Below are 20292 nucleotides of genomic sequence, written 5' to 3'. Positions count from 1 at the left end.
GCCCCCCTGCTCCCGTGGGTCCCGGCAGCAGTGGGGTCACTCCGGGACCCCCCGCCAGCCCCGCTGCCAGGCTGTGCTGACGCTGCCGACACACCCCGTGCGGGGCAGAGGGGCAAGGCTCGGGTCCCTTCCCCTCCCATGGGGCTCAGACCCTCAGCGACCGCTGGAAGGGGTGAGGAAGTGCCTCAAAAACAGTGCTCGGCATCCACCAGTGCCGCAGAGAGAGGGGACACCCCTGTGGCAGCCCCCTACCCCCCTTCAGGAATTCGCCTGATTCCAGCATCATCCCAGGGCTGACAGTCACCCCCGCCCCATGCCTGGACCCTCTGCTAGTGCCACCTCCACTGGTAGGGCCACGTCCTGGCCCGTCCCCAGGGCTGCTGGATTGAAAAGCGCTGCCCGGAGGTCTCCTTGGCCACTTTTACGGCTGTTTATCTGTGGTAGACTTTGTCTTGTGCCTTCCTTGGTTACTAATGGACTGGAAAGTACTTCATCCTCATGTGATGCGAATGCATCTTCCTCCTTCTTGCCAAATACGGAACAGAAATGTTTATTGAACACTTCTGCCTTTTCTTCAGCAGCGTTAGCCACTATTAACATCTCCTGCAAGCGCCACTCTACCACCAGGATCCCTGTGCCCTGGTGCTTTTGGCGCTTTTGCCCTGCCGGATTTTGACCTGGTTTATCTCTTATCAGTTCTCTGCACTTCATACTCACTGCTGTCCTCCGACTGCTGCTTTCTGCAACTCCTTCTATCAATCCATTTGCAATTCCTCCGTACAGACTTCCTCCCGCTGCCTTCACTTCCCCTCCTGCCCATGGTGGGCTTTTAAAAGCCTGCCCGCTCCTTCCCTCGGGCAGCTCGGCCGCCTCTCAGATCCTTGGCCAACCTTTCTTCAGCAGCTCCCAGTCATTTTGTCCAGATGTTTTCCTCTCTGAAGGGGTGTGGGATCTGCCAGCTGCCTCGGAGGGTTCATTGACCGTCGGTGATGGCCAGCCCAGCTTCCGCCCTGCACACCGTCTGCCCGCTCTCACCCTCTTTCTGCCAGGGCTGGGACCTCAGCTCCCTCCCGTTCCCCATCCTGGGCGTCACAGCCCAGCCATCCCCACGTCTCTGTTGGGTTTGTCCTGTGCCCCGCACCATCAGGGCAGCACAACTGCTCTTTGCCAGCCCACAGAGCTCAGTGTGGCTCGCTGGTGGGGCAGCATGCTGCTGCTGGGATGAGGGAGTCAAAAAATCACTCACAAACCCCCCTCGCAGAAATTTCCTTTCCCCTCATGTCCCCCCAGAGCCCCCAGCACCCTGCAGGCAAGTCGAAACTTCTCCCCACATCCTTGGCCACCCCGGCCCTGCGTGCACAGGTTCCACCTGTGCCTTTTTCTGGCTCTGGGTGAGGCGGCTCCCGGCCGCAGTGGTGGTGCCGGCTCACTCCAGGCTTTCCTGCCATCCTGGGGGCTTTGCTTCCTCTCTCCCCTCTTTTCTGCCCCAGCTCTGGAGGGACCATGCCCCTGCCAAAGCCTCGGGAGTTGATGCTGCAGCTGCTCTCCAGCCTCCCTGAGCCCCTCTGCCCCCTCCCCAGGAGGCACCGAGTGGGGCCGAGGGCCCCCTCCAGGGCAGGGGTCCTCACCTGCGCCAGGGGGTCCCTTCCAGAGCAGGGGGTCCTCACCTGGGAGAGGGGGTCCCCTCCAGGGCAGGGGTCCTCACCTGGGGCAGGGGGTCCCTTCCAGAGCAGGGGGTCCCCTCCAGGGCAGGGGTCCTCACCTGGGGCAGGGGGTCCCTTCCAGGGCAGGGGTCCTCACCTGGGCCAGGGGGTCCCCTCCGGGGCAGGGAGCACCGTGTCCCCTCGCCACCCGTCGCCAGGCCGGGGGGGCCGCGCCCCCCCAGAGGCCCCGCTGCGGGCTCAGCGCTGCCGGGGGCGGTTGGGGGGCGGAGGGGGGGCAGAAAGCACGGCGGGGACCCAGGCGTGGGGTGCGCCGGGCTGCGGGGGCGGGTGCCCGGGAGGGGGCGGCGGCGGCGGGGCGGGGAGCGGCGGGGGGGGCGCCCGGGGCCGCCGTTACCAATCAGCGCGGCGGAGCCGGGGCCGGGCGGGGCGGGCGGCGGGGCCGGGCGGGCGGGCGGGCGAGCAGCCGGGCGCGTCCTGCCGCCGCTCGCCCTCCGCGGCCCCGGCAGCGGCCCCGGTTGCGCCGCCGTGGCATCCCGGGATGTCCTCGTCGCCCGCGGAGGAGTGCCGGTCGCCCGTGGGGCTGGACTGCTGCAGCTGCTGCCTGGACTTGGCCAACCGGAGCGGGCTGGAGGAGGGGGCCGGGGGCGAGAACAACAACCTGGGCAGCCCCACCGTCAGCAGCTTCCGGCAGCTGCAGGAGCAGCTGGTCCGCAAGAACCTCAACACCGACAAGCTGAGCTCCATCATGCGCCAGGACTCGCTGGAGCCCGTCGTGCGGGACCCCTGCTACCTCTTCAACCAGGGCATCTGCAACAGGAACATCGACCAGACCCTGCTCTCCATCCTCCTCCTCTTCCACAGGTGGGTGTCACCGACGGATGCCGAGGGGCTGCCCGTCTGCTGGGTGCCCCCGGAGCCGGAGCTGGGCTGGCCATGCGCTCGGGAGCTGGCAGTATGGGGGCCAGACGTGGGGCCTGCAGCCCCCTGGGCTGGCAGGGGCAGGGGGACCCGTGTGACCCAGGGGCTGGGCAGCATTGGGGGTTTCTAGGTGGGGAGAAGCGTGAGTGGCCGCGCGTGGCAGGGAGCCCAGTCCTCACGCCAGGGGTGGTGCCAGCCCAGTCCTTGGGTGCAGATCCGGGTGGCTCTGCCCCATAACGGCCACCGGTGCCCCCCGTTAGTGCCCTATGTCTGTCAGGGCAGTGACAACGGCCTCCAGCTGCATGTCTTGGCCCCTGGGCTCTGTGTTCATCTCCCTGGCTACATCTCATCCACGCAGACATTGCCTGAGGGGGCATGGACAGTGTCCAGCATCAAACAGGCATCGTCCACTCGGTCCTGCGTGGAGAGGGGCAGCTCGTTACTTGGGGGGCAGCTCGTTACTTGGGAGACAGCTCTGCTGCCTCGAAAGCCACCTTTAGAATTAGTGAGAAACCACGCAGGGAGCCCGAGAGTCCTGCTGCCAGGTCCTGCTCTTTCAGCAGCTTCCCTGTGCCTCCTTGGAGTGGAGACAGGTTTGGCCTGGGTGGTATTTCCCATCCCTGGAAAGTGTCTCTGCCCCTGAGCGAGCCGCTCTGGGACGGGCTCGGGGCTGCTCCCATCCGCTTGCCAGAGGGCTGGGCTTTACCCTCCCAAGGTTGGGGGGCGGGGGCAGGACTGCGGGGTCCCTCCCTGTCCCCTGCTCCGGCATTGCGGGCAGAGGACACCGACCGGGGGGGTGTCGCCGGGGCGGGCTCCAGCCCCGGGGCGGGGGGGTCAGAGCTGTCTCAGGTCCTGCACCGCCGCCTGCCGCGGGCCCGGCCCGATGCCGCCCCGGAGGGCCGGGGGGACGCGGGGCAGCAGCCTGTGCCGCGGGCTGGTGGTCCAGGGGCTCTCCAGCCAAGGCGAGCTGGGCCAGGGGGTGCCGCAGGGCGGTGGCACCCAGAGCTGCCCTGTGGCCTCAGCAGGGGGGGCGCATCCCCCCCTCCCAGGGCTTGGGGACGTGTGGCCCATCGGTGGGGTGTGTGGCAGGCGTCTGCGTGAGCAGCAGGGCCGGCAGCGGCGCTGGGGCTGGTTCCTCCGCCGTGGGTGGGGTGGCGTGCAGGTGGGGCGCGGAGCAGCACCCACGCCTTTGCAGACACCTCGCCATCCCCTCCCCTCCCTGCACGCACATGCACCTGCAGACGTGCTCCTGGGCTGGCCCTTGGGGCACAAGCCACACCTCGCTGCCCTGGCCCGACGCGGGGCGGCGGGTGGGCTCACACGTGGCCGCCCCACGCGTGCCAGCTGCCCCGGCAGTGTGTGTGTGCACGCCTCCTGGCCCCCGCCAGCGTCTCACGCTGAGCAGGCTGCTCCTCCGAGCCCTCCTCGGCGGAGACGCTCCTCCTGCACTTGCATAACGCCGAGCTGCCGCTCAGGTGGGGAAGGAGGAGCTGGGCTGCCCGCCAAGGCACCCGGCACCCGGCCCGGGCTCCCGGCCGCACGGCAAGTGAGCAGCCAACCCACCGTGCTGGGAGGGACACAGGGGCGAGAGGTTTCCCTTCGCATCGGGAGCAGCAGACAGTTGGCATCGTGTGTGGAGAGGGGAAGCGAGACACCGTCCCCAGCGCGGGCTGTCGGGGCTGGGTGTCGGTGTCCAGGCTGCTGGGCCACAGAAGGCAGTGGCAGTGCCCGTGGGTGAGAGGGTGATGTGGGCACGGCTTGCTGCTTTTGGACTGTCCCTGCTGGGGCAGGACCCGCAGTGCTCCCGGTGAGCTCCGCTCCACTCTGTTGAGGCTAGGGAGCAAGCGGAGGTGCCAGGGGACCGGGGGTTCTCCCCATCTGTGCCCCTCGGTGCCCCTTGCTGCAGTGCCCAAGCCCGTCCTCCGTGCCCTGGTGTGTGCTGTGTCCCGAGAGGCTCCATCACACCCCACTTCCAGGCACCCCGCTGCCAGTGTGCTCTGGAGACTGCTTGGGTGATCCCCCGTCGCCCCTGGGTGGCACGGCGTGTGGGAGCTGGGGGGCACGGCCCCGGGCACCGGAGGCAGGTGTGCCCACACCTGTGTTTGCTGTTGTTTTGCTCCAGCCTGAACTTTCTCCTCCTGGGGAATGAGCCAAGATACCCAAGAAGCGATAGCATACAAAGCGGAGGATTGTGGGTGCCAGAGGAACACCCCGATAACAGGCTTGATAAGGGCACCCTTGCTGCTGGCACCGGGGAACCCAAGCAGGTTTGTGCCCCTTGTTTTAGCTGGTGTGCTCCTGGCACGGGAGGAGGAGGAAGCCTGTGGATGCACACGCTTGTGCGTGGCTGAAGTCCAGCACGGCACGGGAGGACCAAGCATCTGCCTCTGGAGTCCGTGTCTGGCTCTGGGGCTGCTGGAGACAGTTCAGCCTATGCAGGATCAAGCCCTGGGCTCCGCAGGTCAGGGTCAGATCAGTGCTGGGGGTCTCCAACAACCCACATTCAGCATTTCCAGCCTGTCTCTGGGGGTTTCCCCTTCCTGGGTGGTCCCTGCCAGGCTCTCCATGCTCTTTGCTCACTGCAGGGATGCTGTGAGGGATGCACAAGGCAGGGATGCTCTGGACCAAGTGCGTACAAGGGCTGACAGTCCCGCAGGAAACCTTCCTGTTCGGGGAGTGCATGGAATCCTGTTAAAAAAGGGCTTCTCCCCTCCGAGCCCTCACATGGGGCATCACGAACTGCTCTCCAGGGAGACCTGGGTGGTGCCACGGGGCCAAGCTCGCATGGAAACTCCAGGTATAGGGAGGCCAGCTACTGCCTGGCAGCACATGATCTCCCCACAGATGCCAGCGCTGTGGGCAGAAAGGTCTCCGCCATCCCTCTGCAAAGCCAACGTTACCCCGAGATTGCTCATCCGAGACCCAGGCGCGCGCCCAAGCGAGCGTGGGCCAGGGAGAGCAGCCCCGTGACCACATGGCACCTTTCCCGGGTCTGGGGGGGCTGAGGGGCCGTCGGTGTGGGAGGGGGTCAGCGCTGCGGGGGGAGCAGCCCCCTCCCTGGTGCGTGCTGGCGTGTGATTCACGCGGGGCCCCGCCTGGCTCTGGGGTGGGGAGAGGAGATACGTGCCAACCTGCTCGCCCACACCGACCGGCCCGTGCCAGCTCTCCTTGCCCGGCCTCTCCCAGGTATGGCCTGGCAGCCTGGCCAGCCTGTGTCCCGTCCCGCTCCGGGCACCAAGGGGACACCTCCACCCAGCCGGACCCTCTCCGGGCACTGCGGGACCCGCTGCTCCACTGAACAGGGTGGGCAATGACCCCCGCTTTGGTCTGAGTTGTGAAAGGGGCTGGGGACCACCTTCCCTGGGTCTGGGCAAGCCAAAGGAAGGGCAGGGAGGCAGGGGAGCGCCGTGCTGGGGAAGGATGGATCGGGGCAGGAGAAGCCGGGCAGCACCGCCTTTCCCACCATAAGGTCAGACGGGCGAGCAAGAGCTGCCCAGGCGACGATGCCAGGGTGGCATTTGTGGCACGGCACCATTTGTTCCCGTCCGTCGGGTGTCACTTTGCGGCAACGATGCAGGAGGAGGAGACGGAGCCAGGGCGTAAAGGGCATCCCGGGGCGGGGGGCCGGGGAGCGCATTCCTGCCGGCCGAGTGGGCCGCAGCAACAAGGAGGCTTTGACAGGGAGAGGGGCCGTGTGGGAGCACGTGTGAGCGTGAGAGAGGTGTGGGTGTGAGAGCGGGGAGCCGTCCCGCCGGCCGGCCTCCCCCCGGGTCCTGGGGGCAGCTCTGCCTGGGGAGGGGGCTGGGACAGCCACCCTTCCCGCTCCGGACCGGTGCGCCGGGTGCTTTTTTGCTGTGCTCTCGTGGGACAGAGCTGCACGTGGCCTGACCCGTGTCTTGGAGCGTGGTTTGCCGAGCCCTGCAGCCCAGCGAGATGCTGGGGAGCTTTGGCTTTAGCAGCAAGAGCCGTGGCTCCGGGGAGTAGCTGACCTTGGCGTGCCCAAATCCTCCACCGCCTGGAAGATGCCAGGCTGCCAGAGTGCTGTGCCCACCTGGCTTTCCATCACGGGGATCCTGCCACCCTGGGGACCCCCCCCGTGACACAGCAGGCTTCAGAGTAGTGCCCAGGGGCCTTCAGGGGCTGCTGGCCGGGGCAGCCCCACAGCACCGGGCTCAGCCATGGCACACTGCGCTCGGCACAGCCACATGCGCTGTACCGTGGCCATCCCTGCCCGATTCTGCGAGACCCAGCTCCCTCCAGTACGGAGATTCCCCAGCGTGCCCTGAAGAGAGGAGAGTCCTGCTCAGCACCTCCAGCCCCTCAGGATGAAACCACTTGCCCCTGGCCACATGGCTATGGCCAAGGGGCCCTGGCACAGCTGAGCTACAGTCCAGTGATGACGACGCCAGCTGCACAGAAACCGGTCACCTCGGCCCCCTGCGGGTGCTCGGCGCTGCCGGTCTGCCAGGGCACGCGCCCGGCTCCGGGCAGGCGGGGTGTCGGTGTCCCAAGGACAGGCAGGGACGGGCAGCGCGGCCCGGTGGGGAAAATGCTGGCCAGGATTTATTTCAAGCTTTGAACTTTAGGTATGGAAGAGGTTGGAGCTGGAAGCTGGAGCAGGCTACAGGGTCTGCCCTGGTCCCAGCAGCATGCCCACCCCTCCAGCACCGTGCTCCCCCCTTCCCTGACACCAGCCTGATCCCGGATGGTGCTGGGGCCGGCACTGCTGAGCCCGGCTGTGAGTTGGGGCTGGGGCACAGGGGAAGCCTTTTACAGCCCAGCCGGCATCTCAGCTCCCACTGGGCACACTGGGCAACGCCTTTGCGGGTGTGCCGAGCCCCTGGTGTGCTGGGACCCGACGCCACCTCCCCAGCCACCTCCCAGCGCAGGGAGGGTTAAAGCCGAGCCCGTACTTTGGGGGAGCACCGTGACCTGCGTGAGACGGAGGGGTTCGGGGCAGCTGCATGTGCGCAGGGGATGTGACCACGGCGTGTGTCTCTGCACCCTCAGGTGGCTGCCAGGGACAGAGAGGGTCCGTGCGGACCCTGCCCTGGGGAAGCGGGTGAGACCCCATTTGCGGAGGGCAGAGGATCCCCCGGGGTGTGTGGGGGGGTGAGGGCTGGGGAGGCGTTAAAGGCTGCAACCTGTCCCGAAGCCACGCTTTGCCCATGAGCTCCGAGTTATATTTATCCAGGTGCTGCACATTGCTGGCTTCAGGACAGGAGTTCATCATCCTCTGTCTGTGTGCTTAGAGATATATATATATATATATATATATATATATATGTATTTAAGGGGCTTTTGCTGCAGAGTGACTCCAGTGGCAGAGCAGAAGCCCCAGGCCCCTCCCTGCCCTGCTGACCCCCTGCCCCTGGGGTTAGGGGGTGATCCCGTCCTCGCCACCCACTGCCTGTGACTCCCCTGGGAGTGGCAACCAGTGCCACGGGACAGGAGAAGACATCCCCATGGCCACCCTAGTGATTCCGCCGTGGCATGGAGCAGGACTGCTCCAGGCGGTTTGGAGGCAGGGGACGGTCTCAGGTTGTCCCCAAGGGCTGGCACAAGCCAGGTGTTGGCTGTCAGCCGAGGCCGGGCACATGGAGAGCCACGGCAGCGCTGCAGGTACACGTCCCGCCGGCAGCTTGTTGTCTTTCATGTTGTTATTGTTCTGAAATGTCAGCGAGGGAAGGGTTTTAACGAAGCGTCCCCCGTTCGAAATGCCCAGGATTCTTCGCAAAGGCCAGGCGGGGTATTAATAACCGGCTCGGCTGAAGCTGTGCAGCCCCGGCGCGTCCTTGCCTGACCTCCTGCGGGGCGCAGGCTCCCGTGCCGGCGGGGACGGCTCCTCTCCTGCTCCCAAACCCCACTGGGTGGTCCCTGTCTGGGATTCACCCCCCGGCACGCTGGGTCTGGACCCAGGGAAGGGGCACTGGGGGACTGCTGGGCCTCCCCCCGAGCATCCCCATGGGGTCAGATGGGAGAGCCCAGAGCTCGGGCAGCTTTGAAAGGGGAAGGTGAGGGATTTAAGGGTTTCCTTGAATGTGGGTGAGTCTGGGCTGGAAGAGCAGCTTTTGGTTGCATGGGGTGTCGACGCGCTGCTCTCTCGCAGCTTCCCAGCCGCCGTCTTCTCATTATATAACGAGCTGCCTCCCAATTAGCGAGCCGGGCACTCCCGCACGCCGCCTGCCAGCACCCAGCCTGCCTCCGGAGCGCCCGCTCCTGCCTGCACAGTGGCCGGGGATTTCTTTCTGCGGATGCTGGAGGCCCTGCCATGGGGTTCCTCTCTTGGGCTGGGGACCTCAGGAAAAGTCGGCTCTGTGCCAGCAAGGGGCTGGGGAGGGCAGAGCGCAGGCTGGCAGCCCCCTGCCCGCCGCACGCTCTGGGGACCGAGGGCACCGCGTGTCGCTGGAGCTGCGGGGGGTCCCTTCAGCATCACGGGCCACCTCCGCTCTGTCCCCAGTTCCCTGAAACTGGACCAGAGAAGGGCAGCCAGGATCCGGGGATGATCCAGCTGGGACTGTCCAAGATGATAAGAGTGGGCTACGAAACGAGGACAGGCCTGGAGTTCACAGCCTGGGCTGGCAGCAGACCTGCGGGGCAGGGCATGGCCAACCAAGGGAGGTGATAACCTGGAATTCAGTGACGGGACTCCACCCCACAGGGCCCGTGGGTGTGAAATGCTGCGCGAACAGATTTGCGGGTGAAAACGCTGCTGAGGGTTCAATCCTCCCATCCTCCCTGGGGCTGGGCATCCCTGACCCGTGGGGGGCAGGGAGCATGGCCGGGGGCTGGCTGTGCTCCCCCCACCGCAGCCAGGCGCGATGCTCGTGGGAACGGCACGGGGTTCTTTGCTGGTCTGCGCCATACCTGACACCCTGTGCCTGGCACGCTGCGGCGGTGGGACCCTGCACGGGGTGTGAGCCGGGCAGCCGCGGGGTCTGCTGCAGGGTGCCCCTGGCAGGGTGCCCCTGGGGCGGCCCGAGCCGTGCCAGCAGCAGTGCGGGGCTGGTGTTGACAAACACAGGCGGGGAGGGAGGTTGGGCTGCCTGGTCCAGGGCTGGTAATAAGTGGATCAGCCCTTTTTCCTCTTCCCCTCCCAGCCCAGCGTGCCCGGGGAAGCCGTGGCTTCAGGGGCTCCCAGTGCAGAGCACTGTGGGGAGGGCTCTGCCGGAGCCGGGACATCCCTGACCTCCCTCCTCGCACCACTGCTGGGGGGCAGCTGCTACCGGGGTGCGCTGGGTGGGGAGCACGGGAGGAAGAAGGGGGGGCCAGTGACAAAGTTAGAGAAAGAAAAATTGCAGCTCTCAGCAGGCTGACTCCGGGGTGTGCACTCACACGCCAGAAAACACAGAACTGGGAGTACAGCCAAGTACCTTTATCAGAGGAAGCAGGCAGCCCAACAGCTGGACATGGGGGCCTGCCAGGGCTCCCTGCTCCCGCCCCACGCTGCCTCCAGCCCAACAGGTTGGAGGAGTCCCCGTGCCACCATCCCTGCCCGTGCCGCGCTGCTCGGCGGGGGTGTGGGCTGTGTCCCCGGCCATGGGAGCTCCTCTGCCCCCGTCACAGGGGAGGACAGGTTCCCCATCGCCCTCCCCTGATTACAAACCCTCCCTGGGCTTCCCCAGCGTTAGAAAGGCTGTGACCTCCCCGCACAGCTCTCCCCGTGGCTCTGGTGTCCCCTAGCCCTTGGACTAGGACTGGGACTGGGTCTAGCAAGGCCAGCAGCACTGGTCCGCAGGCAGGGGCTTGCAAACCTGCCTGGGCACTCACAGATGCACACAGGACGGGTTGCCCTCTGCTGTGGAGCAGCACCTGCCCTGGGTCGAGGGACTGATGAGCCCTCCAAGGCTCTGGTGGGCATGAACCAGGTCCCCATGTCAGGGGGCTCCTGGCGGCATGGGGCTGCCACAGGTCCTGCGCAGCCCCTGGAAGGCACCGTCTGAGCCAGGGATGGTGCCAAATCTGCAGTAAACAGCCTGGCCAGGACCTCTTCAGGATGAGGAAACCAAGAGCTGGCCAACTGGTGTGCTCCAGCGTCCGCAGCCCTGGGGACCAGTACAGCAGCCCCCTGCCAGCGCTGCAGGGGGGGCAGGCGCAGTTTGGGGCGCTGGGAGCGGGACTGCGGAGAGGGACAGGAGGCGACACAGCTGCCTGCTTGCCCGTGGGCAGCCCCTGGCACCACCTCTCCCTCCCCAGCACCAGGATAGGGCTGCAGGGCAAGACTGGGGGCTCCACAGACCTGTCCCACAACCAGCCCTTCCCTTCAGGGACTCCCACAAGCCCCAGCCATCACCCATGTCTCTGGCCACCCCTCCTTCGTCTCCGGCAGGGCACGGCGGGCCCTGGCGCTGGCATCCCCCGTCCCCTTGGCCAGCACAGCCACGGCTGCAGGATTCCAGGCTGTGAAAGGCAGAGTTTTCTTAGTTGCGTGTTTGCAAGCAGTGGCTTTTCCTCTCCCCCTCTCCTCTGACCCTTTGGGCTGGAGATCTGGCTCTGCGGAGCAGCCTGGGCAGCTTTGGCTCTGCGCCTTTCCCGTATTGCTCTCCAGCGTCTCCGAGGCCAGGCAATAAACATTTCCCACGCCTCGGACCCTCTGAAGGGCCTTCCTCCCATTGAACTGAGTCCTTGGGAGAGAGCAAGCCAGGAACGCTGCCACGGAGCGGCGAGAACGGCCTGGAGCTGGGGAAGAGCCGAGGCCGAGAGGCCAGAGCTGCTCCTGCAGCACGGGCCGTGCCTCCAGCTCCCACCAGCAGCTGACGGGGACGGGGCATCCTTCGCCGTGTGGCACCACAGGCCTGGAACGGCTTCAGTGCCGGAGGCTCAGCATGGTAGCACATCTCGTCCCTGGGGCGGCAGGGACGGGGACGCGTCCCCTGACCCACCACGCGGTGCAGGTGTGGGGTGCCAGGAAGCGAGCGAGATGTCCCCATCACCCTGCTCCCCGACGTCCCTGCTCCGGCCAGGCTTAGCCCTGCGGGGGCTGCCGCCCAGCTGTGCCTGTGCCACCGTGCCCTGTCGCAGAGGAGGGGGTGGTCACCAAATGTCACCCGGCGGCGGGCGCTGGCATCTCCCGGGCTGTGTGTGGGCTGGCAGAGGGGCTGCTGCCAGCTTTGGGGTGTCCTGCAGGGTCACTGCTGGGGGTGACACCAGCGAATGGCTGGTGTCACCACCTCTCCTAGCTGCTCCATGACAGCCACGGGGGTTTTTTTCCCGCAGAGAGCGCAGCAATTAGTGTCACAATTACACTGTATCGCGGCTGCTGTTACTGTTCCCAAAATAACCACAGGCGCGAGCCCGCCGGGCCTGACGAACCTCCCGTAGCTGCAGACGTGAGGCGAGAGCGGCCGCGCTGCTGCCCGGGGACGCAGCTCCCGCCACTGGCCCCTCTCGCCCGGCCCGCTCCAAGGCGCCCATCACCATGGCCTCTGGTGCTGCAGAGCACCGGCGACTCCACAGCTCTCTAGCACGAGCAAGGGGGGACATCGCCGGAGCGGGGTGGTGGGAGAGGAAGCGGATCCCGGCAGCCCTGCTGGAGTGGGGCCAGCAGCTCAGAGAGGCGTCTGCCGGGGCCACGGGGGGCTGGGAAAGGGTCCCCCACTGCGCGGGGCACAGCTGGAGCCCCACGCGGGACTCTGCTGCGGTGGGAGGCGTTCAGACAGCCGCAAAGCCCCGGGGAGAGCCGAGCACAGGGCGGGGGGCCGGCTGGGACCCCCTCTGAGATGCCGGTTGGGCTGCAGTGGGGCCGCCCGGTGGGCTGGGGGTGCCCCCCTGCAGAAGGGGACAGCTGAGGTACTGCCGGCGCGGCGTGTGCATGCAGGGGTGCGCGGCTGCGTCAGCTGTGAGTCAGGGACACGTGTGCGCGCGGGGGGGGTACGTGCAGTGCACGTGCAGGATGCATCGGCATGCATGCACGAGTGGCGTGCTCTTGGCGTGTCTGTGCACAAGCGCGTGCGCGTGCATGCGTGTGCGTGCAGGGTGCATGAGCGAGTGTGCAGGGTGGATGCCCATGTGGGCTAGAAAATGCAGGTTTGCATGGGGGGGCTGGGGGCGTGCCTGGGTGCACGGGGCATGCATGGGCACAGGCACGCAGGACTCGCACGTGTGTGCATGCGTGTTATGTGCTGCGAGGTGTCCCCACATTTGTGCGCACCCAGCGACACGTCCAGGGGCGTCTGCAGGAGAAGCCGCATCCCCAAGTGGGTGCGCGGGTGGGGGACTGCGGGGGGGTGGGCTGCATTCCTGCTGAGGCTGTGCCAGGAGGAGGAGGCAGCCCCTGACCTACTGAGCAGGCTGCCTTGGGATTCCTCATTAATTAAGTGCTGGGAAGGAAAGAGAAAGCAGAGCCTTCTGCATTTCCATCCCTAAAAAGCATCCCTTCCTGGGGGTCTCACGGAGGAGGGGAGCATCTTTCCCAGCCCGCAGCCAGGGAGCCCGTGCCCCACGCAGTGATGGCCGTGGTCACGGCTGTGCAGGGGTGGGAAAGACCCCGGGAGGGGTGGCAGGGAAGTCATCAATTTACTTATGTTTATTTTTGCCACAGTCCCAGCTGCATAGGAAAAATATTGGAGGTGGCAGAGCTGAAGTGATTTCCTCCCAAAGCACTACGCTGCCGCGCTTCCTCGCTTCACTTCAGCAGCCGCGGAAATCACGGAAATTGTGCTGTGTCCGTCCTGGAGCCCTTGGTCCCTGGCATTAATAATTTTGGGCTTTTCTTTGGGAAGGGGGCTGAGCCAGGCATGGGGGTGCCATAGCACGGGAGATGGGGAGGTTGGGAAACCGAGGCACGGCTGGCAGGGCTGGGCTCTGCCCACCCCGTCTCCCTGCTGCTGCCCACCTCTCTGCAGGAGACGGGGTGGCACAATCAGTGATGCACCCAACCGTGGGAGAGAAAATGCCTCTCCCCTTCTCTCTGCCCTCTCCACAGTGAGACAGGCACCTTCCTTGAGCTGCGATGGGAAACTGAGTCATGGGACCCCCGGTGTGGGCGGCCAAGGGGACAGAGCTGTACCCCGTGTCCCGGGGGCTGCCACCCTGCCCACCACCAGCCACCCTGGGGACAGGCGCATACAGAGCGCCTTTCATCTGCCCGTGGAGGGGGGCACCGCGCAGCTCGGGGTGGCACGCTGGCCCGCAACCCTGAAAGGGCCAATTGAGCGCAGCTGAGGTCATCCGCCCGGCGTGTTTACCCCGTGCCCGCCGCCCCGGGATGCGGCCGGCACCCCAGGCTGTCCCTGCCACCCTGCCGGGTCGGGGGACGCGGCTGTGGGCAGAGCCAGCGTCACTGCCGGGGTGCTGGGCTGCCGGCAGGGAGCAGAGGGGCCGGAGCGGGGTGCAGGCACCGGCATGGCCTTCCAGCCGCCATACTCCCCAAGCCTCTTCAGGAGGAGGGACTGGTGAGTGGGGCCCGGCGGGGGGGAAGAGGGGGGACATGCACCAGCCCCAAGGCTGGGGGGGACAAACCCCTGCCCGCTCTCTGCAGCGCCAGCCCTTTGCATGGGCCAGGCTGGCACTGGCATGGGGGGATGTGCATCATCCCCCCCCCGCGGGTGGAGGGACAAATGGGTCCCACACGTGCCCCCCCAGGAAGAAGCGCCCCTCCCATGCGCAGTCCCTCCACCAGGGAGAAGATGCGTTCTCACATCCCCACATCAAACCTGTGTGTCCCAGACCGCGTGCCCGGCCGTGGTTCGTGGGCAGTGCAGCGTCCCACGCAGGGTGCCCATGTCTCTCACCACTCAGGACATCGTGATCCTCATCCTGCTCTGGGGGGCGGGGGTGCCATTTTCTGGGGAGCAAGCTGCTCGAGCCTTACTCTAAGCAGCGGCCATGTTGCACTGTGCCTCAGTTTCCCTTCTGATGGGGAAATACCGCTTTGCCCACCCTCAGCCCGTTCCCCGAGGAAGGGGCACGGCAGCACGGCCGCCGGTTGGGGCTCCTGGGGCCGCTGCCCGTGCTGGCACCCACCAGCCAGGTGCCGGCCACCCTCAGCACCCCCCGGATCAGGGGATCGGGGTCCTCTGCGGCATCTTGGGGCCAGCACTAACGCTTCCTCGGACGCTGCGCCGTGGGCTCTCTCGCAGGGTCTCGTTCGGCATCAGCCCCCGCCCGGGCTTGCGAAGGACGCGCCCCCCGGGGTCGGCGGCAGCGGGGTGACCGCCCGGGCGCCGAGCAAAGTCCCCCCGGGTCCGGGTCCAGAGGGCAGAGATAAGCCCTGGCACTGGCAGGGCAGACGGGGAGGGCGGCCGAGCGCGGGGGGCAATGCCAGCCCCGGCCCCCCCGTGTTGCTGGGGGCGCTTGGGGGGGCGGGGGGAGGCCCGCGCCCCGCCGCGGGAGCTCTGCCGGCGGGTCGGCGCTGCAGTGCCGGCCGCGGCCGCGGGTCGGCGGCCCCCCCCGCCCGGCGCGGCGCAGGGTTACGCAAGGGCGGGCGGGGCCGTGTTTTGCACCCCGGGGGTTGTTTTGCACCGCGGGGTTGTTTTCCACTCCCGGTTTTGTTTTGCAGCCCGGTTTTGTTTTGCGCTCCGGGCCTTGCTTTGCGCGTCCGCGTTGTTTTTCCGCTCCCGTTTCGGTCTGCGCGCCCCCGGCTGCCCCTTCTCCTTCTGACCCCCCGCTTCCACCCGGGCGGGTCCTGCAGGCCTGCACCCCCACGTGCAAAGCGGGTTTACCCCCTTTTCCCAGTCCCCCAAGCAGGTTGCCCCTCCTCAGCTGACCCCCATCCCGGGTACATGCGGGGAGCACAGGGTGGGGGTGCTGAGGAGTGTGGGGTGGAGGGATGGGTGCGGGGGGGTGCAGGGACGGACGGGGTGCCAGCGCTCTGGTTGCAGAATTCGAGGGGTGCAGCAGTGGGTGTACAGATTAGGGGCGCAGAGTCGGGAGGGCACGGTACTGGGGGGCAGTGGTCCTGCACCGGGAGGGGGCCGTGCTGCGTTGGGGTGCAACTGGGAGGCGCAGAGGTGCAGCAGTGGGGTGCAGGGGTGCCGTGCCGGGGGCAGGGGTGCAGTGCCGGGGTGCAGTCCCGGGGGCAGGGGTGCAGTATGGGGGTGCAGGGTGCAGTATGGGGGTGCAATACCGGGGTACAGGGTGCAGTACCGGGGTGCAGGGGTGCGGTACTGGGGTGCAGTACGGGGGTACAGGGTGCAGTACCGGGGTGCAGGGTGCAGTATGGGGGTGCAATACCGAGGTACAGGGTGCAGTACCGGGGTGCAGTACCGGGGTACAGGGTGCAGTAAGGGGGTGCAGGGGTGCAGTACTGGGGTGCAGTACCGGGTGCAGGGGTGCAGTACCGGGGTACGGGGTGCAGTACCGGGGTGCAGGGGTGCCGGGAACCGAGGCGCAGCACCGGGGCCGCCCCGGGCGCGGCGCTGTGGGGCGGCGGGCGGGCCCGGCTGCGCTGGCACCGCCCGATGGGGCGGACGCGGCCTATATAAGATGGGGCGGCGCGGGGGGGAGGCGCAGTGCGTCCTAGTCGGTCTGCTGTAGTCGCCTCGCTCGCCGCAGCCATCGCCATGAGCACCGGCATGTACCAGTCCCCCATGGAGGTGGCTGTCTACCAGCTCCACAACTTCTCCATCTCCTTTTTCTCCTCCCTGCTCGGGGGGGACGTGGTCTCCGTGAAGCTCGACAACAGGTAGGGGCAGCCCCGGTACCGGCCGCGGTCAGCCCCGCCGTTTTCCGCCGGGAGGGCCGGCACATTGCTGCTGGGGGGGGTCGGGCGCGTTGCCCCGGGCGAGCTCGCTGCATTGAGCGCCAGTGAAGGGGGCAGCCCCGGTGCGCTGCAGCCCGGGGCGGGGGGTGTCCCGGCGCACGGATCCCCCGGGGAGGGGGGTGCTCGCGGGCCCGCTGCTAACGCTCTGCCTCTCCGCTCCCTTCCAGCGCCTCCGGAGCCAGCGTGGTGGCCATCGACAACAAGATCGAGCAGGCAATGGTGAGCCGCAGTGCTGCCCCCCCTGCATCCTGACCCCCGCCCCCCCGGGTGCTCTTGCCTGGGGGGGTCCCCACGCCCCGGGTGGGTGCTCTGCCCGCAGGGGGGGTCCCCGCTCCCCGGCCTGTTGCTGGGCAGAGCAGCTCCTTTGTCTGCCCGCCGCAGCTGGCGGAGCTCATTGGCTCCGGCAGCGCCGCAGTGCGCAGGGAGCCGGCCGGGGGGGGCTGGCAAGGACCCTCCGGGGGTGTGGGGGGTGGCCAGGCCAGGCCCCATGGATGAGGGGGAACTGCAGCCTGCCAGACCCCCAAGGGTGGATTGGGGGGAGCTGGAGAGTGCCTCCGGAGGCAGCGAGACCTGGGAGATGGGGGACCCAAGGGATGCTGCGGGTGCAGGCCTGGGGGGGGGGGGGAGGGGGGGGGCTACACTGGGTGAGCACCGAGCCCTGGCCAGGCTGCTGAGAGTGGGGTGGGGAGCGACAGCCTTCAGGAAAAGCCTTTGCGGCGCTCGGGAGCGGCTGGGGCAGAGCCCTGCGGGGCAGGGTGGGAGCAGCCCCCGGGGCGTAACCGTTGAGTGATCGGTCTCTTTGCCGGCCTTTTGCAGGATCTTGTGAAAAATCACCTTATGTACGCGGTGCGGGAGGAGGTGGAGGTCCTGAAAGAGCAAATTAAAGAACTGTTGGAGAAAAACTCCCAGCTGGAGCGTGAAAACAGCCTCCTGAAGACCCTTGCCAGCCCTGAGCAGCTGGAGAAGTTCCAGTCCCGGCTCCCCGCAGAGGTCTTGTGCCCGGAGGGGCAGAGCCCAGGGGCAGCTGCCCCGGCCCAGCACTCCGGGGGCTCTGCGGTGTAAGGTGGCTCTGTCCTTGGGGTGGGCAGAGCCACGGAACTCTTTCTACTTAATCTCCTGCAAAATCGTTTCCGCCTTCATCTCACACGAAGGACTGCCAGACCCTGGCGCTGAGCCGTGCCCCCCCGGGCAACCCCGGCCAGCCAGCAGAGCCAGCGGCCGTCCCCTGCATGAGGATGCTCTTCTGCGAGGGAAGTGTGGGCAGCTGACCCCTCCCCACCTGGCCGCCGTGGGCCAGGAGTGAATCTGCAGCCTGCCCGTCCTGGGCGTCCGTGACACCCCGGCAGTGCCAGGTGGCCTTTGGCACTTCAATGGGAATCCACGGTTGGAAGACGCGCACGCCGAGTCCCGTGCCTTGGCTGCACTGTGCGGGGGGGGTCTCTTTCTGGCAAAGCCTGACGTTGGAGGAAGACCGTTGTTTAGTGAGCAATGCAGATTTGTCCCGCTCGCCACCCAGGAGCATGCTGGAACCCAGACCTGACTGAGCAGCACCGGTGGTGGCGGTTGTGGTGTAGTGCATGGCTGTACGCACATCAGTGTGGGGATTACAAGGAAAAAAAAAGCTTGTTTTATTAGTTTGGGCATCTTCTGTAGCTGTATCTATGTATAAACACACGCATGAGCGGCACCCACGAGGCTGTGGGGTGCCCTGCTCTGGGCCAGACGTGTCCATCTCTGTACAGCTGGGGGATTCGAGGCAAGACTGGAATGGCAAGTGGATGTTACTGGGTGGCCAGTGCTGTGAGCGGCCCGAAGGAGGGGACGGATTCACCCCTCTCCAGCATCCACCGTGACGGAGCCGCGCGGCAGCGCTGGGAGGATGCGGGCTGACCCCTGGGCAGAGCCGCGACAGGGGCTGCGCTCCAGCCCGCTGGGTTGGGGGGAGCTGGCCCGTGCTCCTGGGCCCCCCACCTTCCCGGCCAGCTCTCTGGGAAGTGACGGGACGTCCCTTTTGACGTCAGAAGCGGTGACACAGTTGTGTAAATCTAGATAGAAATGGCAATAAACTCTACTTTTTATACAAATGTGTGCCCCAAGCTGTGTGTCTGTGGCTGGGAATGGGTAGGTGTTGGGGGGGCAGCGTGGGCCGCTGGGGAAGGGGCTGGGGCTCACAGGGATGGGACTGGTGAGGATACTGTGCTGCAAACCCTGGGGGGGCTGGGCTGGTGCTGCTCCTCGGCTGGGAAAAGCTGGCTGCTCCCCACCTCTGGGGGATCGGTTCCCCCCTTGGACTGCCCTGGTTGAGCCAAGATGGGATTGTGGAGATGTGAGAGGCCCCCCCCTTTTCCAGGGGGCTGGTGTGTGGTGGGAAAAGGTGCCCTGAGCCTGCAGGTCTTTGTACCCTGTGTCTTGCCTGGGCCCAGGGCTGTGTGCGGGGCAGGCTGGGGGACAGGCAGCGAGGAGGCTCTTCCCAGGCTCTGCAGAGCTGGGCTGCTGGTGCGGGAGGGACCAAACTCCCTCCCGTGGTTTTGGTCTGTTGGGGTTTTTTGAACTGTCTTGAAATGTGGTGTGAGGGTCGGAGGATGGATTAGCTGGCTTGAACAGTGCTGGAGGGGGGCTGAGGGTGCCACAGCCCTGTCCTAGGGTACAGCCAGCCTTGGATTCAACCCCACGGCATTGGTGGGAGAGAGCAAAAAGCCCCAAACCTCCATCTCTGGGGGTGCAGGGTGGCTGTGACACTGGGGTGAGGGTTGATGGCTGGCGTGTACCAGGAGAGGCAGATGTGTGAGCAGAGCCCCAGGCTGGCAGGGTGTTTGAAGCTGGGTGCAATATCCTCCCCTAGGGCTTTATACCCTGGATACAGCTCCTTGGCCGGCTGGAGACATCCCCAGCCCAGAGAAGGGGGCTGGCAGTGCCCAGGGTAGCGGGGAGGTGGCCGTGCCCTGCACTGCTGCGGCACTGCTTTAGGGCTTTGAGTTGCTTCAGGCCTCTGCCGTAACGAGAGCGACTCAGCCCCAGCCTGGTGTGAGTCATGGCAGAGCCGGGAGCTGAGGACGGTTGGCTCCCTGGAAACGCCGAGTAAACAGCAAAACACAGGCCACGGGAGCTCGAAACCGTTACAGGGTGTCTGTCCCCTCCCTCTCCTGTCTGTCCCAGGGCTGGGACCCAACCGCAGCCTCGCACAGGCAGCCCTGCAGCCGCTCTAGTGCAAGGGCTCAGCGTGCACACATGTACCGTGTGTGTGATTGCTGTCCCTGCTGGGTGTATGGGTGTGCAAACAGGCTCAGGCACCCCCATACCACGTATGTATGCATCCCTTGCACTTAGAGGCACTGCAGCAAGCTGGGGGGACACACATGCAGCGCACCCCCTGTGCTGCCAGTCTCTCAGGTGGTACAGCTTCTCCAGGAAGGGCTGTCCCCAGGGCGGCTGTATGCCGGCTGCGTTTGCACCGGCCATTTCACTACAGTGGGTGCCAGGGGTGCTACTGGGCTCCCAGCTGCTGGGAAATCGCCCGCCCGTCCTTCTGCACCTCTCAGCTGGGGGAGGTTTGGGCTGCAGCCATGAGCTCCGTACCCCGTCTGGCCTTGCTGCACCCCACACCCCGGCTGCATTCCAGGGATGCAGTGGTGGCGTTGGGAGTCTGGAGCCCTGTTTGCCATCTCTCCCCATCCTCTGTCCCCTCCCCATGGCCCTGGGATGCCCCGTAGCTCTTGCCTGCCTTTGTGCAGGGGGGACAGACAATGGCACCTGGGCAGCCCCCGCTCATCGCAGACACTCGGGAAAAGCCACCCGCCACAAACCGCTTGCTCCAGATGAGCCTTCCTCCCACGGGTGGGCAGAGCCTTCTCCTGTCCCCGCAGCGTGGCGTGACACCGTGCCAGCCAATGGCACAGGGCAGCCCCACCAGAAATCCCTCCCTGCGCCTGGCACATGCCACCGCAGAGCTGCACAAGGCTGAGCCCAGCCCAGTGCTGTCCTGGGGGTCCCCTGAGAGCAGCAGGAGAG

The 20292-nt window shown here is 66.5% G+C and overlaps 1 protein-coding gene across 2 annotated transcripts; it reads left to right on the top strand.

Annotated features, from left to right (window-relative positions):
* The first annotated feature begins 2086 nt into the window (after positions 1 to 2086).
* On the top strand, positions 2087 to 18368 carry TSC22D3 (TSC22 domain family member 3). 2 transcript variants are annotated; one of them, XM_063347505.1, is made up of 3 exons: positions 2087 to 2525; positions 16452 to 16503; positions 17101 to 18368. In XM_063347505.1, exons 1-3 carry the CDS (start codon positions 2203 to 2205, stop codon positions 17344 to 17346), a joined length of 621 nt encoding a protein of 206 aa, XP_063203575.1. In that variant the 5' UTR covers positions 2087 to 2202; the 3' UTR covers positions 17347 to 18368. The 2 variants fall into 2 exon arrangements, with proteins under 2 accessions (XP_063203575.1, XP_063203576.1); XM_063347506.1 differs by lacking the exon at positions 2087 to 2525 and adding an exon at positions 15900 to 16206.
* The last annotated feature ends 1924 nt before the right edge of the window (positions 18369 to 20292 follow it).

Source organism: Chroicocephalus ridibundus, chromosome 9 (assembly GCF_963924245.1).
Source record: "Chroicocephalus ridibundus chromosome 9, bChrRid1.1, whole genome shotgun sequence".
NCBI classification, from domain to species: domain Eukaryota; kingdom Metazoa; phylum Chordata; class Aves; order Charadriiformes; family Laridae; genus Chroicocephalus; species Chroicocephalus ridibundus.
This window is presented reverse-complemented; position numbering and strand designations above follow the sequence as displayed.

Bases quoted from the DNA above. Each gene is read 5' to 3' on its own strand.
- TSC22D3 (XM_063347505.1), top strand. From the start codon at position 2,203: ATGTCCTCGTCGCCCGCGGAGGAGTGCCGGTCGCCCGTGGGGCTGGAC. The intron at 2,526-16,451 runs GTGGGTGTCACC...GCTCCCTTCCAG, and splicing joins ATCCTCCTCCTCTTCCACAG to CGCCTCCGGAGCCAGCGTGG. The intron at 16,504-17,100 runs GTGAGCCGCAGT...GGCCTTTTGCAG, and splicing joins ACAAGATCGAGCAGGCAATG to GATCTTGTGAAAAATCACCT.